The 17,945-nt window shown below is 53.5% G+C and overlaps 4 protein-coding genes across 4 annotated transcripts; 3 read left to right on the top strand and 1 right to left on the bottom strand.

Annotated features, from left to right (window-relative positions):
- Window positions 1-319: 319 nt before the first annotated feature.
- P884DRAFT_302417 (uncharacterized protein) lies at window positions 320-2,645 on the bottom strand (the record flags this gene model as incomplete). Its single annotated transcript, XM_069444942.1, has 3 exons — window positions 320-409; window positions 556-2,110; window positions 2,200-2,645. The coding sequence occupies 3 exons, from the start codon at window positions 2,643-2,645 to the stop codon at window positions 320-322; spliced, it is 2,091 nt and encodes a 696-aa protein (XP_069294722.1).
- Window positions 2,646-4,789: 2,144 nt separating this feature from the next.
- P884DRAFT_280070 (uncharacterized protein) lies at window positions 4,790-5,648 on the top strand (the record flags this gene model as incomplete). The annotated part of the gene is made up of 2 exons (XM_069443393.1): window positions 4,790-5,276; window positions 5,359-5,648. 2 exons carry the CDS (start codon window positions 4,790-4,792, stop codon window positions 5,646-5,648), a joined length of 777 nt encoding a protein of 258 aa, XP_069294721.1.
- Window positions 5,649-7,805: 2,157 nt separating this feature from the next.
- On the top strand, window positions 7,806-8,953 carry P884DRAFT_314472 (uncharacterized protein; the record flags this gene model as incomplete). The annotated part of the gene is made up of 3 exons (XM_069445241.1): window positions 7,806-7,954; window positions 7,998-8,280; window positions 8,582-8,953. 3 exons carry the CDS (start codon window positions 7,806-7,808, stop codon window positions 8,921-8,923), a joined length of 774 nt encoding a protein of 257 aa, XP_069294720.1. The 3' UTR covers window positions 8,924-8,953.
- A 1,631-nt stretch (window positions 8,954-10,584) lies between these two features.
- On the top strand, window positions 10,585-12,092 carry P884DRAFT_280069 (uncharacterized protein; the record flags this gene model as incomplete). Its single annotated transcript, XM_069443392.1, has 8 exons — window positions 10,585-10,621; window positions 10,727-11,042; window position 11,093; window positions 11,199-11,414; window positions 11,477-11,669; window positions 11,721-11,795; window positions 11,858-11,994; window positions 12,066-12,092. 8 exons carry the CDS (start codon window positions 10,585-10,587, stop codon window positions 12,090-12,092), a joined length of 1,002 nt encoding a protein of 333 aa, XP_069294719.1.
- Between the last annotated feature and the right edge of the window lie 5,853 nt (window positions 12,093-17,945).

Here is a 17,945-nt window from a genome sequence, read left to right as displayed (position 1 = left end):
GGCGCTTGAGGCAATGCTCGTGTGAGTTTGAACGTCATTCAAGATACCAAATAAATGCATACCTAATTCCCGTCATGTAATCATGCCGTCATTCCCATATCGGAAAGCTCAAGTGCTCGACTTTTCCCACTCATATGACAGTGCAGAATGAACTAGAAGAGGCTCCCAAGATGTCCAAACGCGCCTCATCGCCGTCAAACCGCGCATTCTCGGAAAAGAAAAAGCTCCAAAAGGTAAGAAAATGCGGAAAAGATTCTCCGGACCCAAAACTGACCCAATTGAATAACGTACAGACCGTCCAAAGCATGCTACACAAACCCTAGTTCCCCCCCAAGCAAGCCTCGATCTCCTTGCTGTATTTTTCCCTGATTGCCTTGCGATTAAGCTTTTGCGTCGCCGTCACCAAGCCCTATTTCGCCGCGACTGGTTAGATCTCGTCATTCTGTAGTTTGAAGAAGGTTGTCGTTGACGATGGACAAGTGGAAAGAAGAGGGGGGATTTTTTTTTGGGGGGGGGGGGGGGGGGGGGGGTTGGTGTGAATGAAATGGGACTCACATTCGCCGGCGTCCATTCCTCGTTCACAAGTACCACCCCGGCGACGGTCTCCATCGCGCTCAGCCTTTCTTTCCTGGCCAACTCCTGCAGCGACTTCAAAACGGCGGCCCTGACCTTGGCGTCGCGGTACATGCGGTCCTCGGGGACGCCGAGCTCCGCAGCCTTGCGTTTCAGGGCCTTCTCGTCGGCGAGGACCAGGGCGATGGGGCGCAGGGAGGTTGCGTCGCCGTGGACCATGAGGTTGTGGACGTAGGGGGCGCCGCGGTAGATGGCCTCGAGCTTCTCGAGCGCAATGTACTCGCCATTCTGCAGCTTGACGAGGTTCTTGACACGGTCGATGACGGCAAGGTGGCCGTCGGAGTCGAACTCGCCGATATCACCAGTCCGGAACCAGCCATCGGCCGTCAGCGCCTTGGCCGTCTCGTCCGGGTTCTCAAAGTACTCGCGGATGACGGGAGGGCCGCGGATGAGGATCTCACCCTGGGGCGGGGCGCTCGCGGTCGAGTAGCCGAGCTCGGGCAGCGACACCAGCTTGATCTCGACCGCGGGAGGGACCGGGCCGATGGTAGTGCCGGGCGTCCACTGGAGCGGGGAGCCCAGGGCGCCGTTGCCGCAGGTCTCAGTCAGGCCGTAGCCGCTGATCATCGGGGCGACCACCATGGACATGAAGTGGAGGGCTGGGGCGGCGATGCCGCTGGCGCCGTTGACGATTATGCGCAGGCGGCCGCCGGTGGCGGCGCGGATGGGGGCGAAGACGGTGCGGTCGAGGAGGGCGGTACCGCGGAGGTTGTTGCGGACGAGGAAGGACTTGAGGGCGAGGGCGGCGTAAAAGACGGTGCGCGCCAGAGCGCCCGAGGAGTTGACCTTGCTCTCGATGCCCTTCTTGACGGTTTCCCAGATCTGGGGGACGCCGACCATGACGGTGGGCGCGAAGGTGCGCATATCGCCATAGCAGTTGCGCATACTGGCGTCGGCGAGTGTGCGAGGGGAGCCGTAGCCGAGGGTGGCGCCGGCGAAAATGACGACGTTCTCGACGACAAGCTCGAGGATGTGCGCGAGAGGGAGGTAGGCCAGCACCTTCTCGCGGTGGGTGACAGACTCCTCCATGACCGTGTAGAGACCGGCCACGGCAGCTACGAAACCGGCATGGGACACAGGGACGCCCTTGGGCGGGCCGGTGCTGCCGGAGGTGTACATGATGCAGTAGGTCTCTTCGGGGCTTGGCAGGACCGGGTCGGTCGGATTCTCCTCGCCCAACGCCCGCAACTCGTCAAAGGACAGGATTGTGAGGCCGAGGTGGTCCGACTTGAACTGCTCGATCTCGGCGTCGGAAACGGGCATGTTGGTGTGCTCATTGTAGATAAGCACCTTGACAGAATCGGCCTTCTTGAGCGGGTTCCTGACCGTCTTGAACAGGTGCGGGTCCACAAACATGGCGTTTGCTTTGCTCTGGACGAGCGAATGCTCAACGCCGCTCTCGCCGAGTGTGTCATAGGCGGTCACAATGGTCATGGACTGTGAGGAACAGGCGTGCGATATGGCTAGCCATTGTGGGCTTTATCATTGGGTTAGTCGGACAGTAAAACACAAAATGAAACAGATGGGGGAAATGAGGGAAGAAAGCATAGAAGACGGGGAACACACCTTGTCGTCGCAAAGATGTGCAGCCGATCCTTTGGCGACAGCCCCAGCTTCCTCAGCCCGGCTCCAACCTGCAAGATCTGAGCAAAGTACTCCTCGTAGGTGATGTAGGTGTAGTCGGAGAGCTCGTAGTAGGTCCACTCCTTCTCGACCTCGGTAGTCTGGCCGTCGACGATCTTGGGGACCTTCTTCTTCTCCTTATGGGTCTTGATCAGCTTGCGGCTGCCAATGGCCGGCTCGTTACCGTAGTGCTCGACACTCCGCTTCAACAGGTCGAAGGTGGTGTTGACCCCCGGGGCTGGGCGCTCGACCAGGCCGTCTTTGGCCTTAGGGTGGCGGCGCGGAATGGTCTCGCCCTCGACGGGCTGGTAGCCGGGCGACTCGATCGTGTAAGGGGGTTTCTGCACCTTGTACAAGGGCGTTGGGGCGGCGCTGTACGTGAACGGCATGTTGCACACTCCTGGCGATCACAAAAACGGCCGGTGACAAATAAACCAGAAATGTCTCCCCGCGGTTCTCAAGCGGCTGCTTTATCTCCAAAAAAAAAAAAAAATTAACAGGTCAACCAAGTTGTTCGAGGGTAAGAATGGGCTTCAGCGGCGGGGCGCGTGAGCTGTCGTGTGCCGAGGCTTACGACTTTGCATTCGGCACTGGCCTCGGTTGGCGCCACCTCGGGCAGCTTTCAACCTGCGTTTCGGAGAAGCGGTGTGTGCCAGGGGACGACTGCTTGCCAGAATCCGGGCTCCTTCGACGGATAAGTCGGGTGCCGAAGTTTGGGTGGGAGAATGCCTGGCTCGTTGGGTCTTGAGAAATGGGCACCAGCACACGAGAGAAACCGGGATGCAGAATCAACCCGCTGAGATGGGCTGGGGAATCAGCGGTTCTTAATAAGGCTGGAGAAATCCCCGCCGGTTTTGAGCGGCATCGACCTGCATCGTGCGGCATTCATGGTTTGCGGATCCAGCTGAGACGATGACCTCAACTGCACTCTCTGCGCGCTTTGAACTGCACGATGACGCAGGACAGCCAAGCTTCGGTGGCTTCCCGTCGGGTTACCTAGTGTAGCGGGATCTGCGGCGGCCGCGCGTGGGCCCGGGGCTTGGCGCCTTGACAGCATCGGTTGCCAAGAAGCAAGCACATGATGGATCCCGTTTAACCCATGGGAGATCGCCTCGGTGATGCCGCTGATTCTTCGGCTTGAAACCCACAACGCGAAGGAGGGCGCAGTTTGAATGTGGCAACTCCAGTATTCAGTACCCGGCCATGCGCCAGCCAGGAAAACAGTGGGTGTGTCCTGTGCATTAAATCTGCACTCAAGCCAGCATCCGCAGGCGACTGGGACGCGACTTCCCAGGTTATTATTATTATGACTGACGTACGTAAACCACCACGAAGGGAGGAAGGTGCGAATATCGAAATCTACCATGTAGCTTGATCCTAAACCTGGAAAGCCTTCAACTAAATTTCAAGCAGTCATTCTCGGGCAGAATGCTGCTGCCTAGCGGTCAAGTGGGGGATCAGGAACTGCCGTTGATTGCCATTTGCTCCCTCTTTCCCTCTACTACGATACACTATTCTACCTAATTATTCCGCCGTCCGTCCACTATCCGTAAATACACCAGCCTAATAATCCTGTGAAGGTGGGCTGACGGAAAGCACTCTGACCGCCTGCAATCGCGCTGACGACGCCCCGTGATCTCGGCGGCCTCCCCTGGCCTGGGCGTCCAATCAACGCAATCAACGCGGGAGTGCAGCGTCTACGACAGCGAGTTGCTCCGGGCTTCGTCGTCTTACCCTACCAGAGTCTGACGGAGCCCTGGAACTTGTCGACGTTGTCCATGTAAGCTCGTGACGCCGCAAAACTGTAAAGGCAGCGAACAAGCTGCTCTTGAGCTTCGCTGCTCCGGTTTTCTTTTTTCTCTGTCTCTTTTTCTTTCTCCTTTTCCGTGCTGTCTCACTTGCAAGGCTGTTCTGCCGTAACGCTGTTTCGGCCTCTCACGAGCCAGGACGGGGGCGGGATCATGAACTCGGGAGACGCGAGCCCAACCAGCTCGCCGGACCCGGTCCCGGCCTCTACGGCCGTCACCCCGTCAGGATCCGCCGCTGAGCTCAGCATCAGAACCCGCCGCAGGCCGGTTCCCCGGAAGGGCCACACCAAGTCGCGCCATGGCTGCTTCAACTGTAAACGGAGAAAGGTTAAGTGCCAAGAGTCGCGGCCCGAGTGCTCCAACTGCACCCGTATCGGCCTCGAGTGCCAGTATCCGGACAGCCACCAGCCCCGGCAGCTGGTCGTCCGCGCTTCCCTTGCCGAAGGTTCGCCCGCCGCCGTGCCCTTTCCATTACCTCCACTCCAATCGACTCCGACGCTCTTCACTCCGACCGACATGCGGCTCTTCCACCACTTCCTCGTATCCGCATACCCGCCCCTTCCCATCCGAGGCGACGACGTATGGAGGGATGTTGCCCCCCTCTCGCACACTGTCAGTTATTCTCCCGCAGCTTCCTTCTTGCTTTGGAGCGCCGATGCGGTGGTGAGGTAATGTATCGTTGCTGATCTGTGCTCTGCATGCAGTACGACTACCTGATGCACGCCATGCTGGGCCTAGCCGGCTCACACCTCGGTATTCACGGCACCGACTATTCCTCCCGTGCACTGTTCCACCGCGTCAAAGCCATCCGCCTTTTGAACCAGGCGCTGAGCACCCCGGCAGCGTCCGTCGCCGAAGCAGACGCCCGGTTCGCCGCCACCTTTGCCTTGGCCTGGCAAGCCTCGTGCATGTCGGAGGGCATGACCGAGTTCCTGCTCATGATAAAAGGTTGCCACATCATTCGCAATGCGTCCCTGCTACGCTACAAAGACTCGCTTTTCAAGGCCTTCGCCCAGGATGGTTACGGCGAGAGCATCAGAAAAGTCATCGGAACCGCCCCGCTCACCCTCGCCCCGGACCAAGAGAACATCATCCGGGAGTTTCTCGAGTCTCTCCACGCCCTCGCTCCGCTCTGCAGGAGCCCGCTAGAGGTTAGGTTCCTGGCCGCGACCGAACGAGTAGTGAAGGTCGCAAGAGTTTCAGCAGCCCAAGGTCTGTCGTCGTTGGCTCCTCGATAGGCTCCCCATCTTGGTTCGCGAAGCCTCCGTTGCCCGAGCTGACATCTGTGATTTAGCCTTTGCCCAGTTTTCGGAAAACTACGTCCTCATTTTCCTAGCGACAAAAGAGGAGTTCACCTCGTTCGTGAATCCCGATCACTATCCGGCCCAGCTCCTCCTCATCCACTTCGTACTCATCGAGTTCCAAATTGGCTACCTCGCCCTCGGCGAGGCCGGCCATCGCTTCGCCTTCCGCAGGAAATCGTGCATCGCGTGGATGAACCATCTCGCCGCTCGGCTGCCTGAGGAGTACAGAAAGTACGCCGAGTGGCCCATGAAGTATGTTCGGACCCTGCAGGCCGGTTGAAAGGTGCCTCTCCATGCCAAGTTCAGGGGAAACCCTTCGTCGATAAGACGCGAGGGACGCCCCTTCAATCACCACGACCACGAGGTCCGCTCGGTCCAACCCCCCTCACCATCTTTTCTTGCGTGCTCTTGCGAGAGTCAAGTCGGTGCTCCGGGCGCCGAGACCACCTTGCCAGCAAGAGGCAGCACGCTGGGTGCTATCTCATGGTGCTGCGGGACGCAAGCGATGGCGATCGTTTAGTGGAAGCAGCAGCGGCAGCGGCAACAGGAGATTGAGTCATGCTCAAAGGGTACAATCACTTTTTTCCTCTCCGGTGGATTAGCTGCAAGCTCGGGGTTGTTGAGAGACTGACTTGCCCGGTCTAAGGTTGGGTGTAAATGTAAATACCCCCAGACGGTGGGTGTTTCGAAGGCGGAAAGCATGGACGGAAAGATATTGGAGAATTTTTTTTTTTGGGGGGGGGGGGGGGGGGAGGAGGGAAGGGGGGGGTTACTGGCTCCTATATGTCTCCGGAATGAAACCGTTGGTGTTGCGTGCAAACCCCCAACTCTTGTGTGATTGGACGGCTTCACCTCCAGTTTTGCGGAATCCGACGAATGCGACGGACACTGAGTTGGCTGTCATCTCGGAAACAAGTCTGGATCCTAAATGCATTTCGGTGCGTACATCAGTTTGTTGTGGGAAATAATTCCTATACACCTTTTCTCCATCAAACAAGTCAGTAAAAGCTTTTGGGAAGTGTGCCACCCAATCCGCTGTATTCGCGTACTACGTATGTACGGTACTGTACAAACTCTACTCGCAGAGTGATGGTGGTTGCTGCGGTGCGAGGATAACGTAGTGGAGTGGCTCGGCGCTCGGTTTGTTGTCTGCCCCTTTCTGCCCTTCATCGCCTTGCGTTCTTTCTACCTCTACCATGCCACACCACTTCCCACCACCACACTTCGGTGATTTTTCTATATATATTAGCTGGATTATTATGTCATATACAAGTCAACACCTGCGCACTCGGGTCACACTCACTCAAACAGCAAGTTGTTGACGATGGCTTATCCTACGCGCGCCAGCTTCGCGACGAGTTTCAAAGAGGCATTTCAGAAGGTTGGCTTCTAAGCACGCTGCAGAGTCAATTCCATGGATGGTGACGAACTTCGCGCTCGGATGGAGGGAACGGGTGAGTGATACCTCGAACCACAACACATTGATGATATTTCCTGTTTTGGCATGCTATATCTGCGCTAACCATCAACAGCCGACCTGGAACCCGTCAAAACCTGGGCCTCGGAGTTCTAATCGGCATTGCGGGAGCCACCGGCGCTGGCAAGACCTCGCTGCTATATACCATTCTGGAGCACCCGGAACTGCTGCCCTCCAGCAGTACCGAAGCAGCCACCGCGACGGTTTGCCGAGTTGCGCAGAACTACGATGATACCGACGGGCACGAGTTCCGAGCCGAAATCAAGTTCCGGCCCAGGAATGCGGTGGTAAAGGAGCTAAACCGAGCCTTGTCCGCTATGAAGGACAGAAAGGAATTTAGAAAGCATGAATTCGACGACGAGAATGGATGGATGCAGGCCATAAGAGGTTACCTACATCCTCTCCAAAAGCATCAACAAGATATGCGCCTTCCAGAACCTCGACGAGGGCGAGCTTGAGGACGGGTAGCACACCGTTGAGTCCATTCTCGAAAATAATGATCAGGCAGTGGACATTGTGAACCTTCTCGGGACGGAGGTGGCCATATGCTCCTCCGGCTTGGACAGCTTCGCTACAGAAGTTAAACCCTATCTGGATTCAACCCCGAAACTCCCGAGGGGATCATCGCTTGGCCTCTCATCGAGGAGGTCAGGATTTACGTCAAGTCGGAGATGCTGCGTCACGGCATTGTTCTGGTTTGGTTGACTTGCCGGGGTTATCTGACACGGTGAGTCACTGTTGGCGCTTTTTTAAATCTCAATAGTCCGTCTGACATTCGTTGCAGGCCGAAGGCCGCTCCGCTGTAGCAGAGAACTACTACCAGAAGCCGTCGGTCACGGCGATTGTCACCCCAGCAATTCGCGCCGTTGATGAGAAAACAGGCGTCAAGCTGATGGGCAGCTAGCAAGAGTTGCGAATGCAACTCGATGGCAAGTACAACAAGGACAGCTAGCGGCAAAGATGATGGCCAGACGGTCTGCTTTGATGAAGGACCAAGCAAAGCTGCGTACCCAGAGGAGGAATCTCTCCAATTCCGCAGCACAGCTTGATCGCGAACTGACCGCTCTTGAAAGCCGGAGAAAGTTCCGATGCATCGGAGGCCGCAATGTGTATGGAAAGAAGCGGATTCAGGCCGACTTTGCACATAAGTAGACAGCGTAAACTCACACAACTCGCGGCACAAGACAAGCAGAGATACGATGGCTCTGTTAGCATATTTCCCGTCTGCTCCGCAGCGTTTCGAGACCTGCTCAAGAACAAGAAGTCCATGGCTGGGTTCCCATCGAAACTGTACACTGGCGTTCCGAGACTGCGCCAGTGGCTAGGAGAGGTAGTTTTGATCTACCGCGAGCACCATCTTGACTCGATCGTACGGGGGCTGCAGAGGCTGTATGATGGGCTCAAGAGCTGGTCCGACGACAACAGCGGTGGAATTGTGAAGCTCTCCCGGGGGGGGGGAGACGAGTGCCATGCTACAGTCCGGCCATGACAAATATTGCGAGGTATTGCCGGCTAGGAAGGTCTCATTGAAAGGATTTCTCTCACTAACATCATGTTCTCTTCCATCAACTCGGAGCAGATTTTGTTCGTTGCGCTGACGAGATCAGAACATGCAATCCTCTTGGCAACAAGACGAGAGGCTTGCTTCATGCACATCCATGGCCGTCCAGGCTGGCAGCCGATGGGTGTACATACATATAAGTTCCCCGATGACCCGAACTCAACCAACCACGAAGATGGCCTGGGTCACATATAAGGCAATTCTCAAGGCAAATGGCGGTCCTTTCCAGAGCAAGGGGACTGGGCGGAGAAGTGCTTCGCCGAGATCCGCTCGCTCATCGGTGACGCTGCTCCAGACATTCTCCCATTCTTTGAACCCCACCAGAGAAGATCTCCTAAACATCAACACCGAGCTCTGCGAGAGCATATCCTCGTCAGTCAAGTCATTATCAGATGGCGCCTCGCAAATTCATCTCTTGTTTATCGGCTCGCTCCGTACCGGCCTGGGCCGCATGGAGGCTGCCTACCAGCAGCGTGCGGGCGACCACACTGCGCTGATTGAGAGGCTCCGGCTGTAGAAGAAGGTCAAGACGGGCACGCTGGCCTGGGCTGCTGTCTGGAAGGTTCCCCCCGCCGTGGAGCCCGAAGCTGCTGCTGCTGCTGCTGCTGCTTGTGCCCGTGGTGAGGGCGATAGCAAGGTGAAGGGAGCGGTCGGGGTAGGAGGAGGCTGCTTTGAGATCCCGGAGGAGTATGTGGAGGTTGTAAACGAAGATGAAAAGGATGGATGAAGGCGGCGGGGAGGATGGGGAGGAGGATGGGGAGAGGATGAGGAAGACAGCGGGATGAGCAGTGATACGGCGGATGCGGACTGGTATCCGGACTCGGGTATGGAGGACACACTGGCTCGAGCGGATTGCTCGCGAGGTTTCTTTTTGCTTCAACTCTTCGCGCAAGGACAGGGTCAGGAATTCATAACTTAATAGGAGCTCGACAATCCGTCCGTTATTAGACGTCCGCAATGTCCGAAAAATTAAATCCTACAATCAAAAATTAAATCCTACAATAGTTAGCAGATCTCTTGTCTCGTAAATTAAAATGGCGAAGGAGCGTCCTCCTGGATCTAGCAAAGGCTCGACTTGAAACGTTACGAGACTTGAAGCTCTCTGTTGCCATTTCCTCGAGAGTTGGGGGGCCAGCTTGAATTCGGGTAAGATGGGACGAGAAATAATTAATTGATCGATAAAATCGGGATAATTTGATGATAACCGTGGAAGGGCGTCGCTACGTTTCTCGACCGTTCGACTGGTCATTCCCAACATCATCGTCCCCGGCTCTTGTTCCGCAGACCAGTCCAGCCACGTTGCACAAACATCTCGACATCGGGCCCCGCTTTTGCCTCGACAAATGACGGCGTCGCGATCCGTAAAGATCTTCCACAGGCCCGGGGATCTCATCCCAAGTCATCTTCAGTGGACGAATGGCACGGACTTGTCCACGATGTGCGCACTGACGCTGCCGTGCTTCAAAGCCCCGTTTTCAAACACCCTGTGCCTCGCAAACAAACCCTCCGCTTGGCATCAAAACCTAAGTTCATTGGATTCCTTTCTCCACGGAGTTTAGTCATATCAGTCGATTGCGGCTCAAGTGAGGTGGGCCGTCCCGGCACGGAGCGGTTCTGGCTCCCTTGTTCGGTCGCGATACAACTACGTAACATGCTCCGGTGCTGAGATCGGGCCTGAGCAAGTTTGAGACCAAGACAGTCCAAACGGGGCTCGGCGTGGGACGGCCGCAAAGGGAAACCAAACCCACACCGAAGATTCCGGGAGGGTGGTCCCTCCCCAGTCGAGAACCAAGTCGACTCCCGGAAAACGAATCGCTCCACGATTGTTTTGGGGGGGGGGGGGGGTGGCCGGTGGTGGGGACGCTTCGTGTGGCGACAACCGCGCTCACCGAAATCCTTCTCTGGTACCAGGATGTTGCACCAAACGCGGACCAATACACTACGAGGAGGTATGGGTACGGTAAGGTTAGACCAACGCAAGACAACTACGTAGTAAGTTGTAGGGAAGAGCCGTCGCCACTTTCGCCATCTCTACCCCGGATTTTCTCCACACCGCATTAGTGCAGTGTAGCCTCCAAAGTGAGAACTAGTGTAGACAGCGCTAACTCCCAATTCAGGGGACCTGCGCCGTTTATGCCCGCCTCCCATGGCCCGCCTCCCACATCCCAAACATCCCACATGTCTCCCGCCGCGGAAAGAGGGCGGGCACTGGCACGTGCAAGATCATAACTACACTAACGGATGTGGTATTATGTGGAGACGAAAACAAGACGGCGGTCCGGGAGCACTCTGAGAGGTGCCGATGATGATGATGGGACAGGTTTGGCCCGGGTTTGGTTGGAATTCGTTCTTGTTAATCCTCTCACTCACCAGGAGGAGACGAAGACGCCACGAAGGTCCAACCGGTCCTTGTACCGAGCGGCATGGCCCGTTAGGACCGTACTTGTGTCATCTACAGACGCCCAAAGCACTACACCAGGGCTGCTTTTTTACAGGTTTCAAGAGTCTCTCCAAGGTCAGTGTTCACGAAACTCAGATCTCTTCTTCCCATACGCACTACCGTTTACGTCGAGTCATTTCCATCATCATGTTTTCCCCATCTTGTTTTTGGTGGTTCTGGGCGTCGTCATCAAGTCGTACTTGGAAAAACTTTGACCTCGTGTTGCTGTGGCGTTGTTGCCGCCAGCGTAGGTGTTGGTGCCCAACTTAGCGAGTCAGGATAGCTTCAACACTGGGTAGTGTAAATTAGGTGGGAAGCGCTAAGCGTGTTCATGTACTGTACATACATACAGTACAAGCACGTATGTACTGTACATACAAGGCTACAGGTCCAAATGGGGCGTGGGACTCCCGGGCTGTTGTTCCTGATCCCCCTCCATTCGCCCGTCTCGCATCCCGCATCCCTTCCCCCGTCCCTCCCTTCTCCCCTTCCTCCGAGCGAGGAAAGCCGGGCTCCCCCCGGATGGGGCTTCGGCGAATGCTTCTCGAAGCCTTCTGAATCAGGTATGGTTGATTTCGGGATATCTCGGAAAGTCCCCCCCTTCCCCGCCCCCGGGCACCGAGCACCGAGCGCACACCCGGCCATGGCCAATCGGGGGAGCCTCGGCCGGGCTTGTGGTGGCCCGGGCGGAGGCAAGGGGGTGGCGCCCTGGCCTCTGCCGATGCGGGGCCCGAGAAAGGCACCGACTCGTTGCGTTGCATTCCTGTGCAGCCCTTGCAGCAGAGAGAACCCAGTGGAACGGATATCTCCGGACTGGTTGCTAGTTCTGAGGGTTTGACCACTTCGTATACTCCGTACTTACTCTTAAGAACAGATCAGTGGCTCCGAAATTCCGGCCGACAACAAGACGCCAACGACGGCCGAGACGCCGGCAAAGATGAAGGCCCACGTGGCCATCTTCTGGCGGCGGCGCTCAGTCGAGGAGACGTATGCCGTCGGCTCGGGCTCGAGGCGCTGCAACAAGAGGAGAAAAATTTGCGCCGTCAATCAAGGACTGCCATGATCCATCGCCGGGAATCGTCGCTCTGCGTATCATCCCAGCGATCGAGATGGAGGGTGGGCAGATGAGGGCAGAACCAACCGTGTCTGTCTGTGCCTGTCTGTCGTTCTGGAGCAATTTCGTAGTGTATACAACTAATGCAGGACGTACGAAGTACAGTACTCAGACACCGTCATGATCGGGTAAACAAATTTCGCTAGTGGTCCAGATCCGGGTTTCTGGAGATTGCCAAGAGACAACCTGCTCGGGTGGCCATCCTTGTCAGCGGATCAGCATCATCGCTGACTTGCCTTTTCACTTTTTCGCCTTGGCAATTACGCATTGCGATCTGACCCAATGTCCCTCGCGATCAATCCGGTGGTGTAATGTGCGCTAGTGTACTTTTTGGCCTGCGGCTTTTCACCTGGATGGCGTCTTAAAAAACGGTGACCTCCCACATCAAGACCGCAAACTGGGGCGGATGATGTACTTGTACATACATACATACATTGACATCCAGTGCACAGCACTGCTCCCGCATTACAGCATTACCGCCAATAACCCGCCATGGATGTCTCAGTTGCTGTTTGTGAAGAGGCTGCTTCCTCTGGCTTGGTTGCGCTTCCGCGTAGCCGTGGTGCTACTCGGTACTCAGTGGTTCTTCTGTGGTTACGGAATAACTAGGTGCCTACTCCGTACATAAGGTAGCCCCAATGCGCTTGACCGGACCGAGACCATCGGCTCGGCCGAAGAATCACGGTCGCAAAGCCAGCCATTTGCCAACGTAACCTGAAATTGCCACTTGCGCAACAAGAGATTAAGTGGGGAATGAAAAAGAGAGAAAAAGAAATACTCTGTAGATATTGACGGATTGATCGAGCTTCGCACATGACGGAGGAGCTACTCCTCCATTACCCATCCATCACCCGCTAGTTGGTGGGGCTGTTGCCGTCATGCAAACTCGGGCGGGGACTCGTGTAGGTACACTAAGCATGTATGTACATGCATACAGTACCCCGTACCTGACACAATGTACACCTCCTCCAGGATAAATAATCCTAGTGCGATACATGCCCCACTTTTCTTCACCTTTTTGCAAGCCACTTACACAATCATCACACCATGTCACTCTCCTAATAATTTTCTATACAAAGGTACTTACAGATAAAATCCCTAGGTTAGGAGCTGAGTATAGTGGCTGGCTCGAAGCGCAGTTTTGAGCCCTATTGAGAATGTATGGCACTGGATGAAGGATTGGCTTGAACATCGCTACGATACTCAATCGCTGAGCCTTACAGGGCTTCGACTGGCTGTTCTGGAGGCGTGGGAGGCAGTGCCCCCTGAGTTTCTTCAGTGCCTGGCACACTCAATGCCCCGACGGCTTGTAAAGGTAATTGAAAACCAGGGGGGCAAGACTAGGTATTGATACTTTTATATTAAAGAAATTTGTATTGGGTTGGGTGTACCTGGACTTCTTGGCCACTTTTCTGATTTGCGTTAGTTGTGGGGCGTGTATCGCACTAGGATTATTTATCCTGGAGGAGGTGTATGCCCGGTAAATGCGAGGAGGTTCGAGGTAACCAAGCTTTGGGTCGCCTGCTGCGGGTCGCCTGCTGCGGGTCGCCTGCTGCGGGTCGCCTGCTGCGGGTCGCCTGCTGCGGGTCGCCTTCTTGCCAGGAACCAGGAAAATGGAAAAACGGAAATAGAGATCAAATATTCCCATTAACTATTCCATGATTTATTACTATTCCCGTCGATCCCAAGACGTTTTCGACAGAACGGAATCCGAACCATCGCATGACTGGCTGCATCCCCAAACGTTCTGTGTGATCCGTATCCGTACAGCATTTCCGTGCCCTACGCCCGTCTAACAACCGCGCTCGGCTTTCTTTCAGGAGCTGTTGAGGTTTGGTCCAATGAACGAAGCGCCTTTTTATCCTCGAGCCTTGATTGGCAGAGTATTCGTGTCCCGGCGATACGTCCCGGGCCAGGGCATCTGTTGCCAATCTGATGTCGCCCAGAACCCTACTCGCAACCACCTACGCTTGCTTCGCACCGCGACCTTAGTACAGCGGATGTGGAAGCCGGTATCGTGACTACCTAGCGTTAAGGTAAAGCGCTGCTTGAGCTGTGTGGCTGGCGTTCTGCTGGGCGCGAGCTGCCGCCAGTGCTGATTACGGAATAGTTAGTAATCACGACTTCCTTGCTTGATGGTCAGAATGATGTCTTAGACAAATGCACCGTCGCTGCAGGGGTATTCTTCCGCGAGTCATACATACACGCAGTGTACACGACTTTGGCCGGCCGCTTGTCTAACACAGCGGCCGTTTTGGTGGACGCGACCTGATGGCGGCACTCCCGATTTCTGGTGTTGTCATGTCCCCGCGTCAATGGAAGAAAACCTGGACCTGGTCCCCTCCCTGCTTATCTCCAGGAGCGCCTCTTCCTCCCAAAACGGCAATCCTGAACCCCTCGTCAGGATGCTTGCTTCCCAGAGTGGAAGCAGATCACGGCCTCGAATCTGAGACAAACGGCCAACGGGCAGGGCACACGCGATCAACTGCGTCAAGTGCCGTTCGGGGTAATTGGGCTGACGCTACACGACATTAGTGTAGATACCGACCTGTAGGAGAACGCTATGCACTCACACACGATCGCCGCGTCTGGAGGCTCTTCCAGCCTCCCATGATTGTCGAGTGACCCAGCGGGCTTGCAAGCCTAGCATCACCACCCCACACACATCCTTGCTCACCTCGGGGTCTCGGACATTTTCAGAAAGAGGCAGTTGCAGAGGGGGCCCCCCTTCCAAAACACACAAAAAACAACACCGAAGGAAAAAAAGACACACTGCACGAGTTGCCAGTGCAGCGTGCTCCGTACATACATTACATTGTGTGGTACGGTACAAGTATATGAAGGGAAAATCGTGTTACCTTGGCATGTAAGCACTACGCCGCAAAGTTGCTTCCCAACATCGTATCGAGATCGGATCGGATCGGCAAGTGTTCAGGTCTGCTCTGCAGGTGTACCTGCCTTGCCAACTCCCCCCGGCCAGGCACGTGTTCCAACGGGCGCCAACCAACTGCTAGTATGTATGAACTAACCTAACGTATCAGGCGGCGGGTTCCGGTCGGCCTGGCAGGCTTGCTGGCCGACGAAGTCGCTGCACGTTGTTACTGCTGGTAATTAGTCTGTCGAATGCCAAAGCCGCGTTGCAGCGGCCAACCAAGGAAACAAGACGCGATGACACCCAAAACCATTCCGGTACGTGGTGGCCAGGTGCTCTTTCGCCTACGGTAGGAGGGTCTAGACCTCTTCCCACCAACGAACGAAGCAGGTGTCGGCCGGATTCTGGCGCAGCAAGAATGCGGGTGTCTGATCAAACAGTCGGACGGCGGACGAATTCACGAATAACGATTGGGCGGGCTCCGTGAGATACGGTATGTAAGGTGCCTAATTACAACGAAGATAAGCCTGTACAGAAATACAGTATTTTGTATCCCGTGGACATACCTTCGCTATGCTACCCTGGAAACGGTGATCCTTCAGCAGCATTCAAGTCCTTCAGCGAGCCTCCTTTTTGCACCTTCCTTGTGTAGGTAGGTCCTTCTGCTCCGTGAACGTTCTCAGATCTACAAATGAGGGATATCCGTACCATGCTCTAGCAGACACCTCAAGCAGACACTTCAGTTGCTATGAGCCAATATCAGTAACCCGTATACACTCCAAGGTACACTTGGGCACATGATCATTGATCTCGCACTTCCATTTAATATTGTGGTCCATGAATACAGTGTGAAACATATACATTACATACACAAGGTGCCTTACCCATCGATAATCAGAGCATGGAACCTCGTATGGGCAGCGAGTGGCAACGAATGGGCGAGATTCTAAACCTGTCATCCAACATTGCGACATAATTAATCGTTCTTGAGGCGTGTATCGACCTTGCGGGTAGATTGAAATTTGTAGCAACATTCTCTTGACCGCCTGTTGCAACCTGGACTTCATTAAATAACCTCGTATCAGGTCCCAATGGAGAACCGGCCGAGAGAAAGCCTTCCCGGTGCAGTGGCAGTGGCTCAGTTCACCCCATTCCCTCCATCCCACTCCCATCTTTACAATCTTCTTCTATTCGAATCCAATTTCTTGTGCGTGATCTCAACTACCTAGCATGAGCGAGACCTCGAAAAGAAGAGACAGAAAGGAAAAAGAGGGGGGAGGACCAAAGGGAGAGTGGGTTCGGCGGCCACCCCTTGCCTTGTCTTTAATGCATCCCTTTGAAAACTGCTCTTTACCGTGGAGGCAACACGAACATGATAGCATGTAGTATTAATAACAAACAGCAAAGAACATGGCAAAAGATTTCCTACGGAAGGGAGGGTATGTACGCCTTGGAATGCCTTTCCGGTCACAAGCCGCATGAAGGAAATCTAGGTACCTAGGAGATACCAAGCCCATCAAAGAAAAACGAATCTCCGAGGTTTTTGGAGAGGGGGATCCTCGGTTTCGAACACGAGAACAAGACAGTACGCCGACGAAACGCGTGGTGTACCCAGCGGTTGATTTTGTCCTTGTGGTGGACTGGGCCCACCAGGGCTCCAGCCCTACCGAGGTTGCAGCCACCCACATCTTCCTGCAGGTTGGCTCTGGACGCCTCCGTCCTTCTTCCTACAGAACCATCGCCAACTACGTAGCAGAGATACAAAGATCGTCAGTTCTATCCGCGCATCTACCTGCAAGAGGTTATAAGCCCTCTACTAGAGGCTCCTACAGTTGGCTTCTTCTTTTCAACTGTAGCTACCCTAATAACAATAACCATTCGGCTCTGGAGGCTCCTATAGTCATTCGAATCCATTGGACTATAGCTACCTCTAACCTAAACCACCAAAACCAAAGCGGTTTAATCGCTAGCCAGAATTACGGCAACAGAACTAGTAAACCTATTAGCAAATTCATTAGTAAATTCATCTATAAATCAAGCTTCCTTCTGCTGCTTATTTCTTTATAGATTACTCTCCTTCTTTAGAACCTCTGCTAATCGCTTAAATCTATAGACTTCGGCCTTCGGTAGCTAGATTCTAAAGGTCCTAGTCATTTCCATCTACAAGAGTGACAACCAAGTTAAGATTCTATTAAGATTTTCTTCCTTCTATTAAGGAAATCATTAGAACTAATAATTCTATTAAGGAAACTACTAAATCTATTAAGATTTAGTAATTCTAACCTATAGAAGTTATTAAGCATAAGACCTATAAGCCCTTAAAGACATTTCCTTATATAAATAGGCCTATTACCTAAGGGTAAATGGTATTTACTATCTAAGAGAAATAGGCAAGGTAGTAAGACTCTAAAGGAAAGATTCTTTAGTAACTATCTATATAATAACTATAATATATCGTTAACTCCATTCGAGAACCCTATCCTTAGGGACAAAGAAGAAGATAATAAGGTAGAGATACTCCAGTAATAAGATATATAAGAGGAGGAATAACTTAGAGGAAATAATACCTAAACTAACTACTAAGACCTCCTATAATAGATAGTTACCCTATAGGAAGTAGCTAACTACTATTAGAGAGAGTAAGATATAATCTTTATAAAATACTTATAAACTATTTCTAATAATAATAATACTCCTATCCTTCTAGAAAAGAGGTCCTTTATACCTCTTCCTACCCTTAATAATAAGGATAATTTAGAAATATAGGATAGCTAACTACGGTTATTACTAGTACTATATAACCTCTTCTATTATCTCGAAACCGATGTCCCTAAGCTAGATAAGGATAATATTATCGCCTATAGTATATAGAAGGCGGACTAATCTGATATCTTCTAACTTATTATTATATCCTTAAGGAAGTTAGACATCTAGTTATATATAATATGTATTAGCTAGAACCTAGAAGTCGTTAATCCCTATACTATATACCTAAAGGTCTTCTAGGTACTCTAATATAGTATTATCTATATAACCCGGATGTTAGTTAAGGAGTATATAGGGATTAATCTATCTAAATTCGATACTATAGACTAGTATATTAATTAGCTCTA

Source organism: Thermothelomyces heterothallicus (genome assembly GCF_042370625.1).
Source record: "Thermothelomyces heterothallicus CBS 202.75 unplaced genomic scaffold P884_scaffold_26, whole genome shotgun sequence".
Taxonomy (NCBI): domain Eukaryota; kingdom Fungi; phylum Ascomycota; class Sordariomycetes; order Sordariales; family Chaetomiaceae; genus Thermothelomyces; species Thermothelomyces heterothallicus.
Note: the sequence above shows the minus strand (reverse complement) of the source record. Positions and strands in the feature narration are given on the sequence as shown.